At 30.2% G+C, this 26,026-nt stretch overlaps 1 protein-coding gene across 1 annotated transcript in view; it reads right to left on the bottom strand.

The window, feature by feature from the left end:
• Positions 1 to 24,386, bottom strand: part of LOC129909259 (uncharacterized) — an 82,663-nt gene extending 58,277 nt beyond the window's left edge. Inside the window, exon 1 of the mRNA XM_055986321.1 lies at positions 23,527 to 24,386. Within this exon, the coding sequence (XP_055842296.1) occupies positions 23,527 to 23,559 (33 nt within the window). The 5' untranslated portion in view covers positions 23,560 to 24,386. The remainder of the gene's footprint in view (positions 1 to 23,526) is intronic.
• Positions 24,387 to 26,026: the final 1,640 nt, after the last annotated feature.

Here is a 26,026-nt window from a genome sequence, read left to right as displayed (position 1 = left end):
ACTTTTTATAATATTGGCTTCAAAAGGTGTTGGGGACGGTGATTTTTTTTTTTTTTTTTTAATTAGATTTCTCTTTTTTACACAGGATCGTAATTAACTTTCATTTTTCTTTCAAGAAATAAGCTTTCTGAATTTTTAAAAAGCTGTTCGTCACGTGACATTACAGAAAAAACTAATTTTTTTGGTACCAAAGGTTGAAATATTGAAATTTCGGAGCAAATAGAGAAAAATTTAACGGATTTTGATTTTGCATATATGAACATAGAAAAAGATGGCTGAGTGCCTCCAGAAATAACAACACCTTCTTAAAACAAAATATAAATTGGTTGCAATATGAAATATCGTTTCCATGCTGAGCCCATGGCTTTGTTCGACGGCCTCAAATGGATTTTTCAGACCTAAGCGAAAGGTCAAAGAGACGTAAAACAGAAGATTTACGTTCTAACTATAATGCCGAAGAATTAAGCTATGCTGTGCCATGCAACTGCGAGAAAAAGGGAAACTTGTTCATCAAATGTAATGAAAAATATAATATTTTCAACTCCTTCACGTGCTGAAAAATATCAAAAGCTTTGAAATAAATTGACCAGAAAATTATTCCATATACAGCAGAAGAAGCACTTTCAATAGTTGTTGAAGGAAAATTAACTTAGTTTCATAATAACCATATGTATCCAAACTTAAGCCTCAATAAAATTTATTCATTCATTGGACAGCTCGGCGAAGAAGCCCAAGAATCACGAAACAAAGATATAAAGCGTTTCGAGAAAGTTTCCCAAGAAAATTTTCGAGGCAGCAAAATATGGAAGATGTGTTTTATAATCTCTTGGTCTCTTCTGACCCATTAATAAGTGGTTTGAGAAAACTAAATCCTAAAACAAAAAATGCGTTTCCCTCTGAAATACTTCAGTTTCTAATAGAACCAGAGATCGAGCAAGCAGACTTATAGTAACAGTTTCACAACTCACAAGTCATTGAATGATATACACACATACAAACTCACACTCATGTTTATTTATGTATATAGTTGTTATCTATGCCTGCATTATTTATTTATTTATAATAACGACTGTTCAACTGTTTTTTTTTTTCAATCTATTGAATACATTCAATATACATTCAAATATTGTATTATTAAATGTCAAATGAAAGAAACCCTATGGCGTAAAGTAAAAAAAAAACGACTTTTTTCATTTTTTGCTTCTTTTTTGTGAATTTTCGTGTAAATTTACTTAAAAATGGTGAATTTTATGGAAATTATCTTATTTTGATATAATCATGCAATAATAAATTGAATAAACACAAAAAATAATTTTGGCCATGTTTTTGGGAAAATTTACCTGTGTGCGTCGTCGCATTTTCACAATTTTATTTATGTTGATGACTTTGATGACTTAATTTAGACATTTAATCGTCTAACTCATTAGTTTCCGTTCATATAAAAGTAAACGCTTCTTTAAGTTTGAATTTATGTGGTAGGTAAAATGGAGGGTAGAGGGTTGGCATTGGAATATTTTTTTGGGAAGTAAGCCATTGAAAGTGAAATTTTGAGTCCATTGATCCCAAATTTGATATTGCATTTAATATAACGAAATACAAAATTCTAAAAATGAAAGTCCAAATGTCAAAATTCCGAACGACTTATTTCCTAAATCTTTGATTCTAGAATCAAAGTTCACAAGCTTTCAAAGACTCTTCATCGATATTTACAAGGTTATCAGACAAAAATCGAACAACTTCGACTAAGACAAATTTTGTCCATTTTGACCCACAAACAATCCAATACGCAGTCTAAATGGGCAGTTCCCTGTTTCCTCATTCTTAAGACGTTTTTGTCAAATCTACCTTTTTATAATGGGATCACAAAAGATTATAATGAGAATTCGACTAAAAAATTATAACTAGGGTATTTGGGATGGGTGGTAACTCAATAACTGATTACGGACAATCAGATGTAAATCTTTTGTTTTCTTGAGCTTGAGAATTACAGTGATGTAGGTCTACATATTTATGCGTATATATAAATCTGGGAGTTGAAATTTTTATGTTTTGTTGTTGTTGTCATTTAATTTTTTTTTTTACCTATACGTGATGGATGGGTTAAAATAAATCCATAACAAAAAGGTATTTATTGGGGTATCACAACATTTGAATGACAATTTTATAAGTATTCAAGTTTCGGGGTCAGAAAAACGATGACTGCTGTGGGTACAATGATGGGTGTGTTGCATCGGGTGAATAGTAATTCGTTCAATAAACAAGCAATTTGCGCGAATTTTTGCGTCGTTTGCGTCCGTCGGCGTCGTCGTCTTCAGACGTGTAGAGTGAAAGTTATTTTAAAGTCTTTTGTTGAAGTTTTATTTTTAGCGATACACAGCGATGTGGGTACTTGTGGGGTATAATTTATGTTGTTAAACAGTTATTATCTTTCAGAATAAATATAATCTACAAATTATCGATATGCCAAAGTATAAAGAAGCGGATTTCTCTTTTGGTCGAGATATTCTTATTATATTCGATTAGCACATTCTCATGTGTGAAAATTCAGTTTGGGTTTGAAAAGAAAAAAAAAATAATAACAACAATAGTAATCTAAGTAGGGTGTGTTAAGTTTTAAGTAAACATTATTATTTAAAATTAAAAAAAACATGTTTTTAAAATATTTTAAGAAAAAATTTTAATATAACCGGCATTCGTTCGATTTTAAATGTGAACTTGAAGAAAATTGTATGAATTTTTAAATGCATCTTTAAGAACTTTTGTTTTTATTTAAATTCAAATTATGCATATTTAACTTGAAATGTGCATATTTAGTTAATTATGAAATCAAAGAAAAGGTTAGATAAATAATGTTATTTAACATTTTTTAAGCTTCTTATCGTATTTGTAAACAAATTATCTCCATAATCAAATGGGATAGCTAAATGATGAAGATAATTTAGAGATTTCATGTTAAGATTTCATCAAAAAATTATTAATCTGTTAATCCGTGTTTAAGATCAATTAACTTAGCTACACTGAGGGAAAAAGATTACCACGTTGATTTAACTATTTTCGGAACTTAAGTGTTTCGACTTTCGATATAAATAATGTACAATAAATAATGTGCTGAATTAAAAATGATCATAACAAATTTTACGTTTCATTTTTTCCTTCCGTGATACCAAAAATCATATAATAAGTTATTTAAATGATTTTTGGTAATACTTTGCTTATAGCTTCTCGAAGATAACTTTTTTTCTCAATTCGACTTTAGCTGTTATGCCGACTTTTCGCGAGTCAATTTTAGCCGAACGATTAGTCGCACGACTAAGGTCAACAAGGATTTTTCTATGGGAATTGCTCACACTAGTGACTTACGCCGAAAAGCCTTAGCGCACGGCAAAAATCAACTTGTGATAAGTCGGCATTTTTGATAGTGGCAAATATTAAACAGCTATTGTACCATTACAGGCAGGTATTAGATTTAAAAAAAAAAATAATTACTCTCATAAAGTAAGCAAAAAGTTTTCCTTTCATGTACAAAGCTTTTTTTTAGTTTAAGGGTGTTTTCTAAGGAAATTTCTAAAGAAAACATGAAATTAATAAATTGCACGACTGGGGTCGCACGTACTTGCTCTTATGCTTAAAGTAACTATAATGTTAAAGCTTTTTATTCAAGAAATTTAAAATTTGATATTTTGAAGAAATTTCATAAGTAGTATAAAAAAATTAAATCTGTTTTTATAATTAATTAAACTCCGTTTTAAATTATCTGAAAATAAAAAACAAATATGTCATTTTATTTCTTGTATAAAAAGGTATTTTTAGAAAAAAATTTTCGAAAATTTTAGGAGCCGTTTTTTAAAAAAATTATTTTTTATAGGTATATAAAAATTTTTTAACATTTTTCAAAAAAAAAAGTTGGTATGCCATTTTGAAGAAATAATTAATTTACACATAAAAACTAAATTTCAAAATTTTTCATTGATCCGTTTTCAAAAAATTGATTTTTCAAAAAAAAATTTTGAAATATTTTTTAAAAAACCAAAAATGCGTTTTTTTGAAAATTTTCTAAAATTTTAATATTATCTTCACTTACACACTTTTGTATAAAAATTTTCATTTAAATCGGGTTAATGTTGTACGAGATATTCAGAAACGAAAAAAACCGTTCTATGACAGGTACCGTTAATAACGGTACAAAAAATATTTTTTTTATTTAAAAAGTTGGCTCTTATGTGTAGTACTACACACAAAAATTTTAATCAAAATCGTTAGAGCCGTTTTTGAAAAAAATTAACTTTTCTATTTCCGTTATATGGCAGGTACCGTTAGTTTTGGTCATAAAAAAAAAATTTCAATTTCCCCTCTAGGGAATCACCAAAAACTGCTAACTACCAAGTTTGAAGAAAATCACTTCACTCGTTTAGGCTGCAGCTCCAGATAGAGACAGACACACAGACAGACAGACAGACAGACAGACAGACAGACAGACAGACAGACAGACAGACAGACAGACAGACAGACAGACAGACAGACAGACAGACAGACAGACAGACAGACAGACAGACAGACAGACAGAATTGCCGGACCCACTTTTTTGGCATTCTCCATCATCGTAATGTCATGTAAAATTGTTATCTCGAGTTCGATTTTTTTTACGAATCCTAAACTTGCCCTATAGTACCTATATCGCAAGTAAAAATGGGAATTAATGTTTCATTTAACACATAAACCAAGAATCTATAAAAATATTTTAGGCAAAATAGTGTTTTTATTTTGGGAAATAGAGAAATCAATGGTATAAACGGTACCTTTACTAACTTTATTACAAACAAAAATGTCTTTAGCATGGGATTCACGAAGCTTTTTTTAATTAATTAATTATATACAATTTAATCAAAACATAAAGTTCAAGTGTAATTTTCCACAAAGTTTATTTTGCTCATTTAACTTTGGTGCTTTCTCCTAATTTCAAATGAAACAGATATAGATTCCCTTGGGCGATATTATTCCCCCTTTGTTGTTAAAACTTCTTAAGTAAAACAATAAATTCAAAGTGATACACCCAACAACTTATCAAGTTTCGTGTATCTCATCATCACATCACCTTCACCATTAACACCTGCCACTGAATAATCTTCCAGCTCTAAGAACACCACCACACACTTCAAAATGACAACTATTTTCTTGTCTATTATCTTAGTCTCATAATCTTGTCGATATTTCAAAAAAATTCGTTCAAAGAAAAATAAAGTTAAAACAAACGTTCAAAAGAATAACAATTAACAAAACACTCCTCTCCTGAAGATCAGCGCACAATCATCCAGCAGCGTCATGATCATCATCACGATCATCATGATCTTCATCCCAAAGAAGAGTGTTCATTCACCAAGATTGAGTTGCGTGTGATAGATATTTATCTTTTAGTTCTTTTCTCAATAGAACGTGAAAGTGGGACAAACTCTCAGTCTATACGAATAAAATGGTAGAGGTAGACCCGTATACCAAGCTCTGACTGCTACTGCGGTTGCGATGATTAGTTATTGAGGTGTACTGGCTGAGCTACCATCATACTAATACTCATGATGGAGTCCAATTTATGATCCGAGTTAGAAAATTTAGAACAATAAACCGAACAGCATTGATTCAATCAATTCAGCGCAAATTCAGCACAAAAGACTGTTAAGGTCATTGTGAGTTTTTAATTGAATTCTTTTATCAAAACTTTGACAGCTATTACCAAGCAATATACACCACCTAGAGGTGTGCGATTTTGATCGCAACTTTCATTGAATATGGCTAAATATTGTTATAACTTTCTCAAATGATTTCCATAAGGGCCAATTATTCAGTTAGTTTCTTTCACAAATTTGATTGCATATTGACATAATCTTCAAGCTGAATAGCTGAATTGAACAATTTTCTCCAGAAATAGCACTTCACTATAGCTTGTTGACGCCTACATTTGTCTTCATACTTGGAGGCATTTGCGAATATTAAGTGAGATTGAAAAACCCTCAAAGATCTGATTATAAGTTGGTAGATAAATAGAGGGTGTTGCTTTAGTGTTGTGAAATTATCACCTTTGGTGATGATTGCAACCAAAGTAAGAGCTTTCTTTTTAGTTTCATTGTTGCAAGCAACTGATGGAAACAGAAAATAACGACGGTATTGTACTTTACGCAGAAGCAGTCTCCACCTTAACACGATAGACAAAGTTGAAGATTTCTATAGCAAAGTGCAGTGCACTTGTTTAGTTTTTTTCTTTTATTTTGTTTGAGGGAGAAAAGTGAAATGTCTTGAAGGTAAAGTTTTTTGTGTTTCTTTTATTTTCCCTGCATCTTATAACGACTATATTGTGAGGGATTGTATCTTTGGGTGAAATCATAAAACACTGTAATGTAGGTTGAAATTAATGAATCGAATCAGTTTAGGTGAACTAATTATAGGTTTTTTTTTGTTGGACGGATCACTATGGTTGGATTGATACTGGAAAGTAACTTTGGCAAATGGAGAGTTTAACTCAAATGGCTTATTCATCCTTATCACAGGTTTTGTTACTTGTGTTCGTTACTTGATGAAAATTTTTTTTACTAGATTATCAAAATTCAAATGATTTCTCTAAATCAGTCTTTCTGAGTAGATACTATGAAATCTAAAGAGAAATACTTGTTTAGGTGAGAAGATTCATTACCTAAATAAAAAAAATAAAAAAATTTCAAAACGATTGATACACACCATAATCTTCTCAAAAATCATTTATTACAGAAACAAAATAGTGGTCATTTTTTTTTTTATTTCTAAACTTCGAGAAAATTCTCATTTTGTAATTATGAGAAATAAGATACTTCTTTGACGCCATTTCAGGTCTGTACCAATGCCAGTCATTTTCTGAGCTCAAAAATTGAAAAGCTGGGCAGTTTCCCAGGGCGACAAAATGAGGTTGGTTTTTTTCTTTCGTGTATTCCTTCAAACTCTTTGTTATTTTTATGTAAATAATATTTCAGTAGAAAGATATTGTATATCAAATCTCTATACATGTAAAAGTGGCAAATCTTCTTGAAAAAATTGTAGCGAATTAAAAAAATCTAATCTAAAATAAAATGCACGACTGTGGTCGCACGTACTTGCTCTTGCAGTTTAAAACACTTTTATGTTAGTTTACTTGTAGATTTTAAGTGCTGCCTCTATATAAAATTAAAGAAATTTTGTTGATGTTGGGGAAGAGCCGACATTTAGGGCAAAATTTTGTTAAATGAAAAATAAAAGGTTTTTTTATTTAACTTTTTTTGAAAAAAAATAAAATAAAGATGCAGTTTATTGCAATTGATTTGAATATTACGTTTGTAAAGTTTAATCAAAATCGTTAGAGCCATTTTCGAGTTATTTGGTATAATTTGAAAAATTTGTATGGGAGGTACACTTTTTTGACTTTTTTGAGAAAAACTAAAAATGCAGTTTTGTTGCAAGCGCTTTGAATATTACGTCTGCAAAGTTTAATCAAAATCGTTAGAGCCGCTTTCGAGTTATTTGGTTTGAATTGAAAAATTTGTATGGGAGGTACACTTTCTAAGCGAGATATAAAAAAAAACAAAAAAAAACGAACTTTCAAAATTCCATAAAAATCATCTGTACCAAATTTGAAGAAAATCCGTCCACCCATTTAGGCTGTGGAAATGTGTACAGATGGACGCACAGACGCACAGACGTACAGACGCACGGACGGAATTGCGAGACCCACTTTTTTGGAATTCTCCATCATCGTAATGTTGGTTTTGATTAAAACCTCAAATTTTTTTTTCGACACGAAACCAATACTTGCCCTATAGAGCGCAAGTAAAAAAGTAATGTACTTCGAATTCTCTTGGCATTACCAACGGTTATAAGTGCAGAACGAAGATTTTCCAAATTGAAAATCATTAAAAACTATATACGGTCTACCATGACACAAAAACGTTTGCTATTGTATCTTAGGCACAAAAGCCAAATCCACAAATCTGCAAAATTGTAATTTTGAGAAAAACGGCTTTAAAGTTTTGTAAACTCATTCAATCTTATGGAAACTCGTGCAACGGAAATTGATATTTTATGCTCTTAAAAAAAAATGCAGGTTCGCGGCAGGGCTACCTTTGAGCCTCTAAAGAGGCTTTTTTCCTCTTTTTGTCACCCAATCCACTTTCCCTCCACTTTTTAAAAATTGTCAAAAACCCTCTTTTTGATATTTTGGTTCCTCTTTTTCCTCTTTTTTAAAATTAAGTACCTTTAATTAAAAAAATTGACATATTTTTTAAAATCAAGGAAAATGTTACCTATACCACTTTCACTTATAACGATTCAATTGTAAAATATATATACGTTATTGTTGGCGCTGATTTGATTTTTATAAGCTTATTTTTGATGAATATTTTAATACAATTTTAATTTTAAAAAATTGTGCTAACACAAACCTTGTGTTGCGGTTCGGAAAAGACGCAAATGAGGTATTTCGTGTGACTGTCGTACTTAACTTACTCTATTCTCACATTTTTTTTATGGGGGCCTCTTTTTTTAATCATAATCCTCTTTTTTGGCCTCTTTTTGAAAATCTACGAAGGTAGCCCTGGTTCGCGGTTTTGGCGTTGTGCAGACGATATAAATTTGACAGAAATAATAATTAAAGCTTTTGCAGAGCAAAAAGTGCAAAGATTTTAGGCACTTTATTTCTTAATAAAAATATTTCACCTAAAAATAATATTTTTACTAAATTTTTTTTTTATTTTCAAGAATGGATTTATTCATTTTGTTGCTAATTAAAATTATAAGAAATTGATTTTTTATTTTCATTGATTTAATCATTTCTTTGAAAAGAGACAAAGAGACAAATAAGGCGCTTAGAATCAAGATTCTTAAATTTATCTTCTAAGAATAATTAGATCTCTTATATTATAATCTGTTTAAACCGTTTTTAAATCAAAGTGAAATTCATTTAATTTTAATAATTTAATACATAACTCGGCTTAGTTTAATAAAAATTCCATTTTTTAGCATGTCTTTTTTTTCTCCGTGTATGAATAATAAAACAGTTATTTAAATGTAGTAAAAGAAGTAGTTTCGGAGAAATTTTTGAACAAGTTATTGCAAACATTCGGTTGCAATAACTTTTTGTATGCCTTTTAAGTTAATTTTGAAGGGCGGCAAAAATCTTACATCGGGCCCTGTCTGTAACACCTTAGTCTAGCTGTATGCAGCGGTGGCATTAACATTGACAAGAGCGGATGAAAAACTATTGAATTGTTTTTAGAGAAAGATGCTTCGAATAAAATTCGTTCTATTGTGCATCGGTAACGTGCTAAGTTTCAGCTTTTAGAAATCTGAAAATATTGTGGCTTAGACCTGAAAACCGTTTGAACAACGTCACACCAACCCCTAACGAATTTTTGTATCCAACACCGGTGAACCACGTGGCAGACGTAATTTTAAGTTGCGTACTGAAGTGGAGAACAAACTCAACTAACTTGATGGGCTGAGCTGCAGATATCTAGCCACGAACCAAACTGGAATGTAGTTGCGACCTTTAGTAAGTACAAGTGACTTTTAAGTACTCGAACAGAAAAATTTTCCCACATATACATAAATCGCACTTCTTAATTACCTATGAATGCTAACTTTGAAAGTCAAAGCCAAAAATTCAAGTGCACAAAATGCCATTGAATATATCCAATGTATTCACTTAGGCTCTCCGCCAGACCGCATCGCATAAATTTATTTAAACACAAAACTGCACGTCATTCGTTGAACTAGCAGATGTCTTAAGTGACGACCACCGAGTTCAAATATATAATTCTCTCTTATCAAACAAAAGAATCTTTTTAAATTCCAGTGCAATAAGGGAGCAATAAAACTAAAACCCTATTGCCTTGCCATCAATTCCCTGCACTGCCTTCCTATATAGAACAAAAATTACTCCAGGAAGAGACAATATACGTTTTATTGCTTCTCTTAAATAAAGTGATTCCAATAACTACTAAAAACATACAAAAAAAAAGTAAGCAAGGAAACTTAAAGAACAACGAAAACAAAAAAAAAAGAAGCTTAACAACATTATAGCCTCGAGTAAGGGAAAGGCTCTTTGGAACACCCAGTTCTTGAACAACCCGTTTATTATCGTTCCTTGTTGGATGTTTTTTTTTTTTTTTTTTTTTGTTTTTTGTTTAGTTTAAATGCCTGCCAATCAATATTATCCGATAACAGTGAATTGTGGAATTGGTTGTTTTCAAGTTGCAGTTCTTTAGATATTGCAACCCACTTGTGGAGACGGGGCACCAAGAAGGTTATGTAATCGAATACCACCACCAGCACCAGCAACAACACAACTAACTAACTTGTTGCCAACATTAAATGCCAGAGACCTTCTTAATGTTAAGTCGTTACTCTGACACTACTCTCTACTAGCATCGACTGAAACTTGTGGCGGTGGCAGCGGCAGTAGTGACGACGACGACGACATGGAGCAGCACCTTGTGCAGCAGGCTCAATTTTACAAGTTTTATTCATAGGCTTCTGACTTAGATACAATTTTTGGTCTTTAAGAGTTGCCAGACTATTTTGATCTTTCGTCTAAATTTTTTCCAATATTAGAGGAAATTTCGAAAGTTTTCGAACTGTCAAAATACTTTTGAACTGTCAAAATACTTTTGAACTGTCAAAATACTTTTGAACTGTCAAATTACTTTCGGACTGTCAAAATGCTGTCGAACTGAGATTTGACAGTTGGAAAGAGGTTCCATTAAGAACTGTAAAAATCATGGCAACCCTATGACTTGTTATTTTGGCTTTGTGTCAAATAAAAGTATGATTTTGTAAGACTTTGTGGTTTTCTTTGTAATCCCACCGAACCCGCTTACATTTATGAATCAAACTTTGTCGCTTTTATGTGTTGATAGCCCAAAAAGATAGATACAAGGCTCTTTTATTGTTTAACTTCGCATGTGAAGTGTGACCATAGAACCTCAGAGATAAGTCGAGAAGTGAAAATAACTTCTTTTGGGGTTCTTCTGTCTCTATATTAGCTGCTAGCTGCAGTCAGTGATGGTCTTTATATATAATATCGTGCTGATGTTACCCGACTTAAGGAATATATATGTATGGCAGAGCGGCCCGACCAGACCAGGGATCAGCGAAGTAAAACAGTTTTGGTCAACTGCGTCACTTTTATGCGACAACGACCGACCAAAGACCGAAGAGGATGTGGACAGTTGTGAATGGGAATGCTCCTTACTTGGAAATGCTATGCGCAGCAATATGCCTTGTCCCTGTCGACCAACCGACGACGACTTGTAGTCGACGCGACGCGACAATCGTGATGTGTTGTTGAATTAAATGAAAGGGGGACCCACTCTCAGAGATATCAGAGTCCGAAGCCAAAGCAGCAGGTGGATATAGTTTTGAAACGAAATAAAATGCATGTCTCTGTGAGAATATGTTGTACTGTCTTGGTTAACGGGGGCTTCGGCTACATTAAAGTTGCAAATTCATTTGGGTATTGAAATTGTTTCTTGTTAAGTTTCTTAGTCTCTATCAAGAGGTCTTTTTTTTGTAGATATACACCTGATCCAAGGACGTAGACAAATTAACTTTAACTACACCGTCATAGTTTATTTGTAGGTAAATCAAAATCAGAGTAAATTACGTAAATGAAGTATATTTATCTATTTGAATAATGGAAAGATATTATTTATGAACATTCAGGTTAGTTTTTAATATGGATAAGAATTGCACATTTTATTGTTTTTTTTTTTTTTTTTTTAATTTGCATATCAAACTGGAGTACATTCTTGTGCTGTCATAATTTATTCGTTTAATACTTGGTTCCTTTAGCTAAAGAATATAGATTTATGTACAGGGTGGTTGTTATTAAGCAGCTCGTTAAAATTCTAAAGATACAATATCTGTAAACTGGTAGCAATATAACTACCTAATTGAATTAAATGTAGTCTGTCAACCAGTTTGTTACAAAGAAGTTGAGTCACTCAAAAGCAACAACGTCAAGGATGAAATAAATTATTGAAACAAAATGTTTTGACTAAACAAACCTTTAGCTATTTGTTATTAACAAATGTCGCAAACGCCTCATATCTCTGAATTGTCAATTCTGATCTGAATTATAGGTAATCCCAAATTCATGAAAACTCAAAAACGCCCTCGTCTTACTTCTTTGGAGGGTCGGCGAACACCTCACCAATACCTTTGATGTAAAAAAGGGTTAAGTTACGCGCTACAGACAAGGGCGTATACAAGGGGGGGTCACGGGGTCATGCCCCCCCCCCCCCCCCCAAGAACTCAAAACTTAAACAAGAAATTGTTATGTTATACTCAATTCCTTTAAGAAAGACCGTTTTCAAAATATTGAAGTTTTAGAACATGAACGAAAATGAAAAGTGAAAAAAATTTTTGGTATTCAAACAACCTATTTTACCATTTTTTGGGGATGCGATCATATTTTTAGCGAATGCTATGCTGGATTAGGATTATTTTCATTAGTTCGATAATATTACAAATTGACAGACACTAAGTTGAGTTCTGCTGTAGAGTTTTGTGTAGATTTAAAATCCGAACAAGAATACATATTTAGAGCTTTAAAAAAAAATTGAATTGGGTATGTAAAAAAAAAATCATCATTAGAGCAACTTTCCCTATAAAAATAAACGGATTAATCCTCAAGAACTCATCGATTTTCATACATTACTCAATCTTCAATCGCGTTTTAAGGCAAACTATAATTTTAGTCCAGTGAATAGAGACATTTTACTATGAAGCAAATGGAAAAAATAGGGACAGGCTGAAATCTTGCAGAACTGAAGTTTTTTGAGGTTTGTTCAATTTTTGGCAAAAATCTCAGTTTTTACTATAACTACATAATTGAATCATCTGAGAATATTCGGAAAGCATTGATATTTCATAAATAAGTACATTTTTACAAAAAAAATTTTGGCCGCCATTTTGAAAAATGCCTTTTTGTGATTTTCTCGGCTTCCGTTTGTTGTAGAAAAGATTGTTTTGTCTTGTTTTGTAGAAAAACTCATTCTCTATTTTTTTTTAATTAAAAAACTTTTTTTTTGTAATGTTTCCGTATACCTAAAAAGTTTTCAACGAAAAAATATAGGTAAAATTTTCGGAGATAGTCGTCAATATTACATTTTTTCTCGATTAAGGTTCATCTAACCGAAAAAATCTTATCATAATTTTTGTACAAATCTAAATTTACATTTATATTATGTTTTTTTTTTTGCACGCCCAAAACTGTTTAAGTTATAACGAGAAAAAATTCACGACCACCCCGAAAATTTTACATTTTTGTGTCACTTCTAATACGAAAACAATACAACAAAAAATTATTTAAAACAAAAATTAGACAATTAATTTTTAATTTTGTCTGTACTGAGGTAATTTATTCAAAAATTATCTTTAAGGTGTAATAGCACCGTGTAGACACGAAACCGAGTGTCATTTTCATCAGTATATAAAACAAACAGTATACCTATCAAACTCCAAACTAAATTTTTTCATTCAATTTTAAAACAAAATTAAAACACAAAATTATTTTCAAATGCGATTCGTTTGCCTGAGGTTAAGAAGACTTTTAATTCAAAAGTTACCACTGTTTATTACATAAAAAAAGATTTTATTTTTTATTGTAACTTTTAAAATTACTTTAGGCTAACGGAAAAAATATATACATACCTAGTTGCTTTTAGGCAAATTATTCAATGGAAGCAAACGAATCACATTCCGTTTTTGTTCGATTCAACTATCACATTTTCCACCTATCAAAATTGTTGTGCCCCCCCCAAGGAGTAAACCTGTATACGCCACTGCTACAGAACGACTGCTTCTTTAACATAATACCATAATTTCATAAAAGAATAATACCAGAACTCTAATGTCAATACCAGATGCACAATATTTCAAAATTTCTTTCAACTGCCTGCATATACCAACGATATTGACGAAATCGGAAGAACGTGATGCCAGTGGGAAAGAAAGTTTTTGAGATTAGTCGGGATTATAAAAGACCGGTATTTCGAACACGAAAAATTTTGTAGAAGACGGATCCTTACAAAATATTTTTCAGCACTTTTAAAAAACTGGATTTTAAGGAGACCTCACAAATTGGTGAGTTAGAATTAAAAAATTCTAACTTAAAAGTTCTAAATTTAAGTTCAAATTGCTTTTATTTTACAGCTTTTTACAGATAATCAACAGAGAAGCCTTAAAAAAGTACATATTTGTTTGCTATCAACACAAACTATTTTTATTCTGGAGCCCCTAAATGAAAAAACCACAGAATATTGTTCGCCAACCATTTAAATAGGTCTGTATTAAACTAAACAGCTTATTTTACTTTTTTTTACTCCTGTTTGGATAAGCCATCAAAAGATCACCGGGCCGATTTTCAGTGGTTTTGAAATTTAAACAAAAATTAATTTGTATTTAGCATTTACCAAAAACATTAAATTTTTCTGGAGGCCCGATACATACATATTATATATATATAATAATAATAGTATAATTTTTTTTGAGGGAACCCAGCATTTTGTTTCTAACATACAGCAATGCAGTGTAACGAAAGACTAATCTTGTGTTCCTGGTGATTCATTTATTGAAGTTACGTAGGTATCTTAGGTAAAACTGGAAAGCTGAATTTAGTTCTGTTTGATTCCTTATTTAACATTAAGCCCTGGAATTCATTTGGAGTCGAATATCATTGATCCTGAACAAATGATGATGAAAATCGTCTGATTTTGAAAAAATTAAACGGCATTCGCTTCGTTAAATAAAAATCTAGGGGCGATATTTTTAAGTTTTTTTTTTTTTTGTCTTAACAAAAATGTTATGGCCAAAAAACGCAAAAAACACCAAAAAATTAAAAAACTGTAATAATGGACACATTTTCAAAAAATTAACGCCATTCGATTTTTTAAATAAAAATCTAGAGTCTATATTTTTTAGTTTTTTTTTATTTGTCTTAACAAAAAAGTTATGACAAAAAAATTAGTTTAAAAATGTGTCCATTACTACAGTGGTGACGAAAGTCCAAAATTTAAAAAAATAAATTTTTTGATGTTTTTTGCGTTTTTTGGTCATAAATTTTTTGGTAAGGCAAATAAAAAAAAAACTAAAAACTATCGCCCCTAGATTTTTATTTAACGAAGCGAATGGCGTTTATCTTATGAAAATGGGTCCATTATTACAGTATTGACGAAAGTCCAAAAATTTTTAAATTAATTTTTTGGTGTTTTTTGGCCATAACTTTTTTGTTAAGACAAATAAAAAAAAACTAAAAAATATCGCCCCTAGATTTTTATTTAACGAAGCGAATGCCGTTTAATGTTTAAAATCAGACTAGTTTTGCGACTTTGGTGGCTGTCCAAACCTCAGCAGACAAATTGTCTGCAAAGTTTAGGATCATGAATATCAAACATCAAGTTAAAAGAATTTTTTCGCTGTAACTTATAGGATATCTTTTAAAGTGGCGCCCAACGTCAAAAAAAAACGAAAAAAGTTATGCAATAAAAACCGAAAATAAATAAATTTTTTCTAAGACTAAACTAAAACTAATCTGATCCCAATTTGCTATAGTGAAAACAAAAAATCTAAAGGTTAAAAATAGATATGCATTCGTGGAATAAAAATATATGCATTTAAGATTTCTTTAAAAATTACTTCATGAAGCGGAAATTCAAATTTTTTAATTTGATTTCCTTGTTTCACCTGACCATGCTTAATTCCTATCTACCAACCACACACAATTCACGTTCACACACTAAATAACTCTAGTCAACGCCATCGCCATACCCTTGCCACAAGTCTGCAATTTTCTCTCACAACTTTATAATAAGCCTTAACTTTTTAACATAGCCAAATACAAGTAAACTTGTCTACAACCAGTATTTTTTTTATCCATTTATCCATTGTTTGAACGCGTGGAAAATTAAATTTAATTAAATTTATGTCATGCTTGCATGTCGGATTTTCAGAACTAAACAACTTTAACGTGGTTATAGCCAAAGTTTCTGCTACCAAAAATGGTTGACACAAAAAAAGAAAAAAAATACCCACAACACAATTATGGGAGAATCTCCCATTAAGACATTATATGGCTTAAAGCATAACTTTTGTCACAAAGGTCTTTCTGAAAAAAAATTTAAAGTTAACAAAGAAAAAAAAAACAAAAGAATTTGGGACAAGATTGGTATTAACAAAAAAATAAAACCCAAAATCGAAAGTATAAGAATTTCGCTTTTTATTTTTATTTTGCCTAATCCAATTGATTAATTATTCTTTTCAGGCTTAATGTCTTTTGGTCTTTTGGGCTGTGTTCTGATCATATGTCAAGAACATGCGCCATGTCAATTTATTCATGATTTCATTTGACATTTTTGACAGTTTCTCTTTCAACAAACAAAAATAAAAAAAATTATGACATGTTGCTCACGTATAGTTTATCATACAAATAAATAAGTTATAATGAGCAAATCAAACATTAAGACCTATTTTTTTATTTTTAGGTTCTTGACGTGTTTAAGGTGTGATGGTCTCTCTAAAGGGCGAGGCTTAACCTAAAATCATGTTTAATGTCTTTTTTTTTTGTTTAATAAAACAATTCACTTTGTACTCACACTTTCCCGTCAAAAATGCATCTTGTCGTTTGATGTGTAGAGTAGTGCGTCTATCAGAAATCTAATATATTTGACACTCTTGAATCATTTCCTGTTTTTATCCGACTTTAACCGCTTTCTGACCACAAAAACAAGTTAAGGTTGGGGTTATCTTTTGTAGGAAAACAGACTGAGAGTTGAATGTAGGAGCACAGCCAGATGGCATGATGATCTTTATGAATCGATCAAATTTCCTCTTTTGTAATAGAAGAGTTTATTTTTGTTAAAGTTGTGCAGCTGGAGGAATTATTGTGGTCAAGAATAAAAGACGGAACTAGTTTAATGTAACAATATATAAAATTGGTTAAAGTGCAATCGGAGTACATATTTCTTTATGTGGCTTTTTTTACCTAAGTGTGTATGAAAGTTGTTTTCTTTGTAGTTAGCTTTCCTATCATCAATTTCAACTTTTTGTTGTTGTATGATAGTTTAATAATAAACTCCTCATAGTCCATCTGAACTACTTACAATTCGATTTAACGGTCTAGTACCTACCTACATTTCTTCCATGATTAAGCATAGTTTTATGCGTCGTAATTGGTACTTCCTGTAAAAATATCAGGGGAAAACTTCGGGAAATACTAGACTAATGACTGTTTTCGATTGAATATTGCGGTTAGATAGAAATAAGTAAAACGTGGAAGAAAAATATACTTTTGTATCAGCCATTTTTATAATTTCGTTTTTATGATTTAATCGCGTTTCGCAAAGGTACAAAAACTGTTTTGGCCTCATTAGTTAAATGCAGTTATACCCTACAAAGCCAAGAAAAATTTTGGTCGATGATTACCGACTCTTATTATAATTACAATGTAAATACACTGTGAATTCTTATATTTTAGGGGATTTTGAAAAAAAAAAATCATTCAACTTAAATTAATTTTGGCTGATGTTAATATAGAAAAAAAAACGTGAGCAATGAATAATTTTCATGTTCGTTTATTTTTAATTAATTTTGAAACAGTCCACTAAATATAAACAAATGAAAATTATTCATTATTTTTTACGTTTTTCTTCTCTATATTGAGTCCAAGAAAATAAATAGAGGATGTGTTACTAGTAAACAAGTGGTATTTCAAAGGTCAAATCATTTAACTTATAGAAAGCTTGATAACACTGCCCAATACACAAAAATTTTCCAGACTGTTGTTAATGATTTCTTAATAATGAAGGATGCTGATTTCGAAAATAACACTTACTAGTTTTTACCTAGCAGCTCTTGTTTTTAAATAATTCATACATGAAAAAGCATACAAATTTTTTTTTATTTAAAACTTTTTTTTTTATTTTTATTTTACTTACTGAACCGAAATATACATTAGGTATATTCGAAATAAATGTTTCTAGCGAAACTTTTTAAACTCTTGTGATAGGAAAAACTAAAAAAAAAAATAAAATGAAATTACCCCCAAAATGTGAAAAATGATATTAATCTTAAAAATTAAAGCTCCTAGAAAAGAACAAGTGTGATTTTTAGGCTTAGGCATTAGGTTCGAGAACCGATTATAATAAATTTTCTGCAAAATGTGAACAAACAGTTAAAATAGCATAACTTTAAAATTAGTACGAAATTACGACAAAAAATGGAAAAATAAATTATTTGAAAAAATATCGCTCCTTGAAATAAATGAATGTGATTTTTAGGCTTACTGACCAAAAATATCTATCCATTAAGTTTGATATAAATTTTTCTGGAAAATTCTAATAAACGCTCAAAATAAAGGAAACTTAAAAATTAATATGAACAGTGCCCCAAATAGGGAAAAATTTAATCCATATACATATATCAAAAACAAGAGCTGCTAGAAAGAAACCAATATTTTTGAGCTTACTGAGCCCAAATCTATAAAATTTGGTATAAAGCTTTTTAAACGTTGAAAATTGTTTGCCAGTGTAATTGATCCTACCACACTGATTCTTGCACCATCGATGAGATATTTTAAAGTTTTACTATGTGCAAATCTATGAGATTGCTCAAAAATCACCAAATACCTTACAATTTTAAGTTTAATTCATTTCGGGTCTAAGTTTTGACTTTCTTTGATAAAAAAAATAAACAAATTGATCTTTGCTGATCTCATTATGCATCGCATAATTTTCTACAAAAAAAAAATCAACAAGTGCTCACATTGTTCCACATGCTTTCTAAAGCATCTGTATTATGTTAACCTAAGCACAAAATAAAACAAAAAATAATAAACAAATAAACACATTATTTTTTTTCACTTCAAAGGATTGTTGCTAATTTGAAAATAAAAAAAAAAAATAGAAACAAAAAATATGGCTTTGTTTGCTTTTGACTTTATAAACAAAGTCAATCAATGAACTCCATACGTTGAGCTGCTGCTATACATGTTCATCGTCAACCGCGCTTACTCATTTTTATCCAAGTTGCTTTTAACAAAAATGAATTTAAAGATAAAATGGAAAATCGAGATGACAATGAATAACAGATCGCAGAGCAAGACAACTTTCATAACATACTCGCGTATGGTTTGGATATTTGTATTTATGGTTTACGTGCATACGAGTTACGAGTATGTAAACATTTCAATCTAGTTTAAGTACGTTTTAGTTTTCAAGGTCTAACAGCTGAATTCAGATTACTTTATAAGCTTACAAGTGCACTTATTGTATACATAGCTAGGTACCATAATATTTAGTATTTTTATATTTACCAACTCGATGTCGTAAATTTTTATTTCCAAATAGCTTATGTTAAGCTAATGTCAATTTTTAATATGGAAATCGATTTAAAATAAAATCGATAAAATAGAATATTTTAAGAATTTGTAATATGTATTTCTTGATGGAAAATCAGAAGAAAGAATATAAGACTTTGCATAATCTTAGATAGGTACATGGCACCAAGATTTTTGTCGATATGTTATGATATGAATAAAAAGGCTTACCAGCTTTATTCAAGTTTCAAGATTCTAGGATAATCAGAAGTGATGATGATAATTCAGCCAAAATAGACTCATCATTGTGCCAAATTACAAGTTTCTACGACAACGGAGTCAATCAGTGAGTCAGTCAGTTACGATTTTTGTTATTTTTGAACCCCTATATTTCAGAAAATACTCAATACTCTCATCCTTAGTAGCTGAAATTTTGAGAAGTTTGTTTTTGACTAGCTCAACGAATGAAGAGTATTTGAAATTTCTGGCATCCTTGGAACAGAATTTCAACTCAGGGCATTTTCAAGCCTTAATTCTTGTTACAAGAGTGTAATGCCAATTTGGCTAAAGAACTTGGCTGCACAACACCTTGCTTCTTGATTTATACAACTTTAGGGCTCTCAGAATTTGGTAACTTGTTCATCCCAAATCCTTACGGTTTTTGATTTAATGCAGTTTTTGTGAAATTTCGAAAAATCCTGACTTTGCAACAGTATTTTACTTCCTCCGCTCATAATTGATTTTTGTTTTTTTTTTTTTGTTGAATTTTTTCACTAAAACATTGTCTAATAACAAAACATAATTAATTTCTCAAAATATTTTTTATTTCATACGCCATTTTGCTGCAATTTTTTTTCAAAAAGAAATCTAATATAAAAATCTCGTGTCGCAGTGTTTGTTATCAAACTCCTCCGAAACGACTGGACCGATTTATATGAAATTTTGTACACATATCGGGTAGGTCTGAGAAGCAGCCAACATCTATTTTTCATACACATAAATGGTAAGGTTGGTCCACCATACTTTTTTTTTATTTCTGAGAAAAATTTTTTTTTTATTTTTTTATAATTCACTATTGAAAAATACTTGTACCTCTGAATTTTAAACATGTTTTTAATCGCAATTTTTTGTTGAAAATCAAAGTGTTTTATTATTGTGAAACATTTTTTATAGGTTTTTTTTGTTTGTTTTTTCTGTCGAAAAATATGAATGTTTGATCATTGTGATGTCAAATAAATCACATTTAGTGGAAAACGGGAAAGACAACATGACTTTGTACAGCCCGTATCAGGCAGACTCAATACTCAAGTAGGCGCGTATTTTTTCGGGTTTAATTTCACAAATTTTGCTATTGGTGTTGGTCAGTTTTGTTAATTGGAATTCTTTGGTGTCAACTGGGAAAGCGAATGTGAAAGTGATCTTTGGTATCTTTGGCAAAAACAATATACAACCCTATCGAGGTATCCGTTTGGAGACAGTTTTTTTCTGATTTGTTCGAAATCGGAGAATTTTCTATCGAGGTATCCGTTCCGATTGACATATCGGAGAATCTTCCGATGAAACATGGCATTGGAAATAAATACTAGAAAAGGTGGAACGAAGTCCGCCGGGTCAGCTAGTAAACAAATAATAGTAGAGAAAATGTGTTTATTTTTCTTTCTTTCGGAGGAAGCAAAATACTGTTGCAAAGTCGGGATATTTCGAAATTTCACAAAAACTGCATTAAGTCGAAAACCGTAAGAATTTGGGATAAACAAGTTACCAAATTCTGAGAGCCCTAAAGTTGGCCTATCAGAATATTTCGGTTGTTGGGACACCCTGTATAAATTTAATATCTCAAAATAATAGATTCTTAATAAAAATTTGAATTTTGAATAACAACACCAATGAAAAAAGTCAAATCGAAATAGTAGTGTTAACCTTGTTGAAAATATTGTAACTCAAGTTTGACTCAACCCCCTTTTTTTGAAAATTTAATTTGTGAATGCTGTTCTTATTTGTAAAAGTTGTACATAAAAAATGTTCAAAATTTTTGGAACTCTATTTTCAATATTTCGAAAACTCGAGGCCAAATATTCTAAACCCGTTTTTTAACTTTTAAACGCTTTATATCTTTATTTATCTCGAAAAAAAATGCATTTTCTTCTAAAAATTCAAACATTAAAATCGTTTTTTTTTTAATAAATCTCCCCTCTTCTTTTTCGAAAATCAAAAACCCAAAAGCTTTTACAAGTGCACCACTTCAACATCCAAAAAACACTAAGAAAAGCAAAGATTTTAAAACTGCAACTATACATATTTTAAATTAATTGCTCCCAACAAAGTGGAAAAATTAAAGCTAAAAAAAAAACAATACTAAGATCTCCTACATCAATTTTTTTTACATGTCTCGTCGGTAATTAAAAATAAATCTATAAAAAACTATATAATTTGCTTAAAAACGAGTTACCTTCCAAAAATTGTTAAAGGTTGTTCTAGGTTTCTTATTAAATTTCTTAGACTTCCGTTTTTACTTGCGATATAGGAACTATAGGGCAAGTTTAGGATTCGTAAAAAAAATCGAACTCGAGATAACAATTTTACATGACATTACGATGATGGAGAATGCCAAAAAAGTGGGTCCGGCAATTCTGTCTGTCTGTCTGTCTGTCCGTCTGTCTCTATCTGGAGCTGCAGCCTAAACGAGTGAAGTGATTTTCTTCAAACTTGGTAGTTAGCAGTTTTTGGTGATTCTTTAGAGGGGAAATTGAAATTTTTTTTTATGACCAAAACTAACGGTACCTGCCATATAACGGAAATAGAAAAGTTAATTTTTTTCAAAAACGGCTCTAACGATTTTGATTTGTGTAATACTACACATAAGGGCCAACTTTTTAAATAAAAAAAATATTTTTTGTACCGTTATTAACGGTACCTGTCATAGAACGGTTTTTTTCGTTTCTGAATATCTCGTACAAAATTAACCCGATTTAAATGAAAATTTTTATACAAACGTGTGTAAGTAAAGATAATATTAAAAATTTAGAAAATTTTCAAAAAACGCCATTTTGGATTTTTAAAAAATATTTCAAAATTTTTTTTTGAAAAATCAATTTTTTGAAAACGGATCAATGAAAAATTTTGAAATTTAGTTTTTATGTGTAAATTAATTATTTCTTCAAAATGACATACCAACTTTTTTTTTGAAAAATGTTAAAAAAATTTTATATATAAAAAATTATTTTTTTAAAAAACGGCTCCTACAATTTTCAAAATTTTTTTTCTAAAAATACCTTTTTATACGAGAAATAAGATGGCATATTTGTTTTATTAGTTTTATTATTTATAAAAACAGATTTAATTTTTTTATACTACTTATGAAATTTCTTCAAAATATCGAATTTTAAATTTCTTGAATAAAAAGCTTTAACATTATAGTTACTTTAAGCATAAGAGCAAGTACGTGCGACCCCAGTCGTGCAATTTATTTATTATTGAAAAAAAAATTCTTGAGTACTTTTTACTCAAATATGTGTTATTATTTTTTGTATAAAAGGTATTGTATGTAAAATTTGAGACCAGACCTTGTCGTTAAAACAAACATGCGATTTAAAAAAAAAAAACCAAGACTTGAAACTGCATCCATCTGGTTTTTGGTTTTAGTCATCTTATATAGCCATTTTTATAAAAAAAAAATATTCATTTTTATTACATTCAAACCATTTAAACAAGAGAATATCTATGGTTCAAAAGAAACCCCAGTAGTAGTAAAAACGTGACACACCATAAAGTGTTAAAAATAAAATTAAAAATTTCTCCCATTCCAAGTTTTATTTTTATGCTCATTAAAACTTCCAAATTTAAACTTCCATCCATAAAAACACTTTTTTAATATCATCAAGATTTAGAGATAACTTCCTACCTCATTAATTTTTGTATCACTTTCTCGTCGTTTTACCTACAAACAAAAAATAATAAAAAACAAACATAACAAAACGAAATCACCTTCTCTTTCACTTGAAGGTTTACAAAAAAATAATAAAAAAAAAAAAAACAATCTAACCAAAATACCAAAACGAATATTGAATTCAGTGAATTCCATTCTTGTAGTCAAAATAAAGACCAACAAAATCAAAACACAACAAAAAAAATGTGCTCATTCATAAAAAAAAAAGTTTACTAACCTTATTATTACTGCAATAGTAAATATCCGACATTTCGTTGCGTGTTAAACAATTTTGTATCCAAAAAGAAAATTGTAGAACACAAAAAAAAAATTGTCTTCGTTGACAAAAAATAATATAAAACTGTGTAACTTTGCGTTCCACTTAAATTTAGTACGAAACTTCTTAACTTTTGGATTAATTTTTTTTTTTGTTAAAAAGATTAAAACTTAAATTTCACTTTATTAACACTTTTTAACAATTTTCCACTTCTTTTGGTATAATTAAAAATTTTTATTTCTATTTTGGTCTTGCACGGAAGTACTCAAAAGCCCATCAGACAATTAAGAAAATCACGTTTATAAACATGCGCCAAAAACATACATTTTTACTTCATCATTTCGTGTTAAACCGTTTTGACGTAGTAGTTACAACATTTAAATGCGAATAAGTTACTACCAAAAAATTCTTCAACTATTGTTGACATATAAAAATCATCACAGTCACGCAAGCTTACAAACATATAGAAGTTTGTATCTTTAAGATACAATTAAGTTTGAAGTGATTTTCTCTGCGCAATTAATCCGTTTACATCAGTGTCACAAAAGGAACCGGACTTCTTTGACACTCAATACACAACCTAAGAAGACTCGCACGTTACAAACGCATCAATGCAAACACTACTTTCGATTTAAAGTCAAGTTTTGCTTTCTTCGCATTTCACTAGACAAGATTTTTTTTGTATTATAAACAAAACAAAAGTATCTGAATCTGCGTCTACTACCGAACGAAGTTCCAATTGAACTGTCTTACCAAAGATACTTGAATACTTTTCCAAGTCTAGCTTGGCTCTAAGAAACTTTAAAAAAGAGACACACGACTTTTCACCATCTGGATGGGAATTGAGAGAGATCAGACCTTCTTGGGGGCTTTAAAGCATGTGTTTTTCTTTTGGCTGGGGAAATGTCTCAACATCGAACATGTTGGCTTAGATACTTTTGACTCTTGTAAGAATATAAACACAACTTCACAGCTTAACCAAGCGAAGGTTGGTTATAGGTTTGGTTAAAAGAAATTTCAACGTATTTCTGTCGGAGTCTTCTTAAAGGTTCATTGCGTGTAAGTTCTTTTTCTTCTAATCGGATTGTTGGTGGACACTTTTAAAGTTATTGGTAGCATCTTTAATCATGTTACTTACACGTCAAGTAGTGAGCTGACGACGATGAACTATGTTTAAAGGAAGGAGTGTTTATTTCATTTCGACTAAACTAGCTATTCTTGTACTTCTTTATACACTTTTTGTGATTCTTAATATGGAATAAAGTGATGGCAATTCAATGGATGAGAGGTAATTCTATTACTGATGGTCACTGGTTTTTTGTAGCGGGTTCATTTTTTACGTCTCTGTTGTGGTGTTTTTTTTTTTTTTTTGCTTTCTTTATAAATTCGTAAATCAGGCCCGGGTAAATTATGAGCACGATTCGAGTAGTTTTTTTTCTATTAAAATATAAACTTTGAAGTTCTTCAGTTGAATAATTGTTTTAGGGTGGCAACAATGTTTTTTATTGTCAATTAAAACAAGTTCAGATTTCAGAAGAGTCAAATTTTTTAAAAATTCTCTTTAAATTGTTTTATTTATATTAAGATTTACATCTTATTTACAATTAAGTGCAATTTTATAAAAAGGTATAATAAATTAAATTAAGACATATATACCTATGAAAGATTGGTATTTTTTAAGATATGCGCTAAGGAGGTACAAGCTCAAAATGGGGGCTAATATGCTATTTTTTTTTATCTAAAAATCGAAAATAGACAGTTCGGGCACCGAAATTCTATAGAAAGTATAGTTTAGAAAAGGTAAGTACAGAATAAATTTTTTTTTTTCAAAAACTGAAAAAATGTAGAATTTGTTGCATTTTTGTCTTTCTTATTATAGAAAGAGGTATCAAAAGTTGTGTATTTACTAGTATTTTCTGAATATGATCTTACTTTTTGATTTAAACATAACTTTTAGGCGTGGTGAAGTCTCTTAGCCATAAATATAGAGATTTATATCAACGTTGGAAAAGATCCAATAGTTTTATACAAATTCAAAATCAAGGTCATATTCAGAAAAATGCAACTCTTGATACCTTTTTCTAAAAAAGAAAGCAAAAAACAAAAATATTTTAAAATGATGGAACACTCTACTTTAGAAGCCTATTGATTAAGGGCCCAAATTAATAAATGATTGTACATAGCATCCTTAAATTATTTAGTAATACATAAATAGTTTTTATACAATTTCGCATTCGATTTTATTGACAAAGTACCTTGCAATCCAACATAAACTAGCTTACTTTGTTCAGCCAGAAAGTTGAAACCCTTAATACAACACAGTTTTTTTAAGATAAACACAAGAGACAAGATTAAAAATTTCTTTTTTTTGATTGCTTTGAAAAGTAAATTTTTTAAATCAAATATTGAGGAAGCTATTTTAACCTACATATTTCAAATAAGAGGCCCCATACATATGTAT

This window comes from Episyrphus balteatus, chromosome 2 (genome assembly GCF_945859705.1).
Source record: "Episyrphus balteatus chromosome 2, idEpiBalt1.1, whole genome shotgun sequence".
Taxonomy (NCBI): domain Eukaryota; kingdom Metazoa; phylum Arthropoda; class Insecta; order Diptera; family Syrphidae; genus Episyrphus; species Episyrphus balteatus.
The sequence above is the reverse complement of the archived record's forward strand: the minus strand, read 5'-3'. Positions and strand labels throughout refer to the sequence as shown.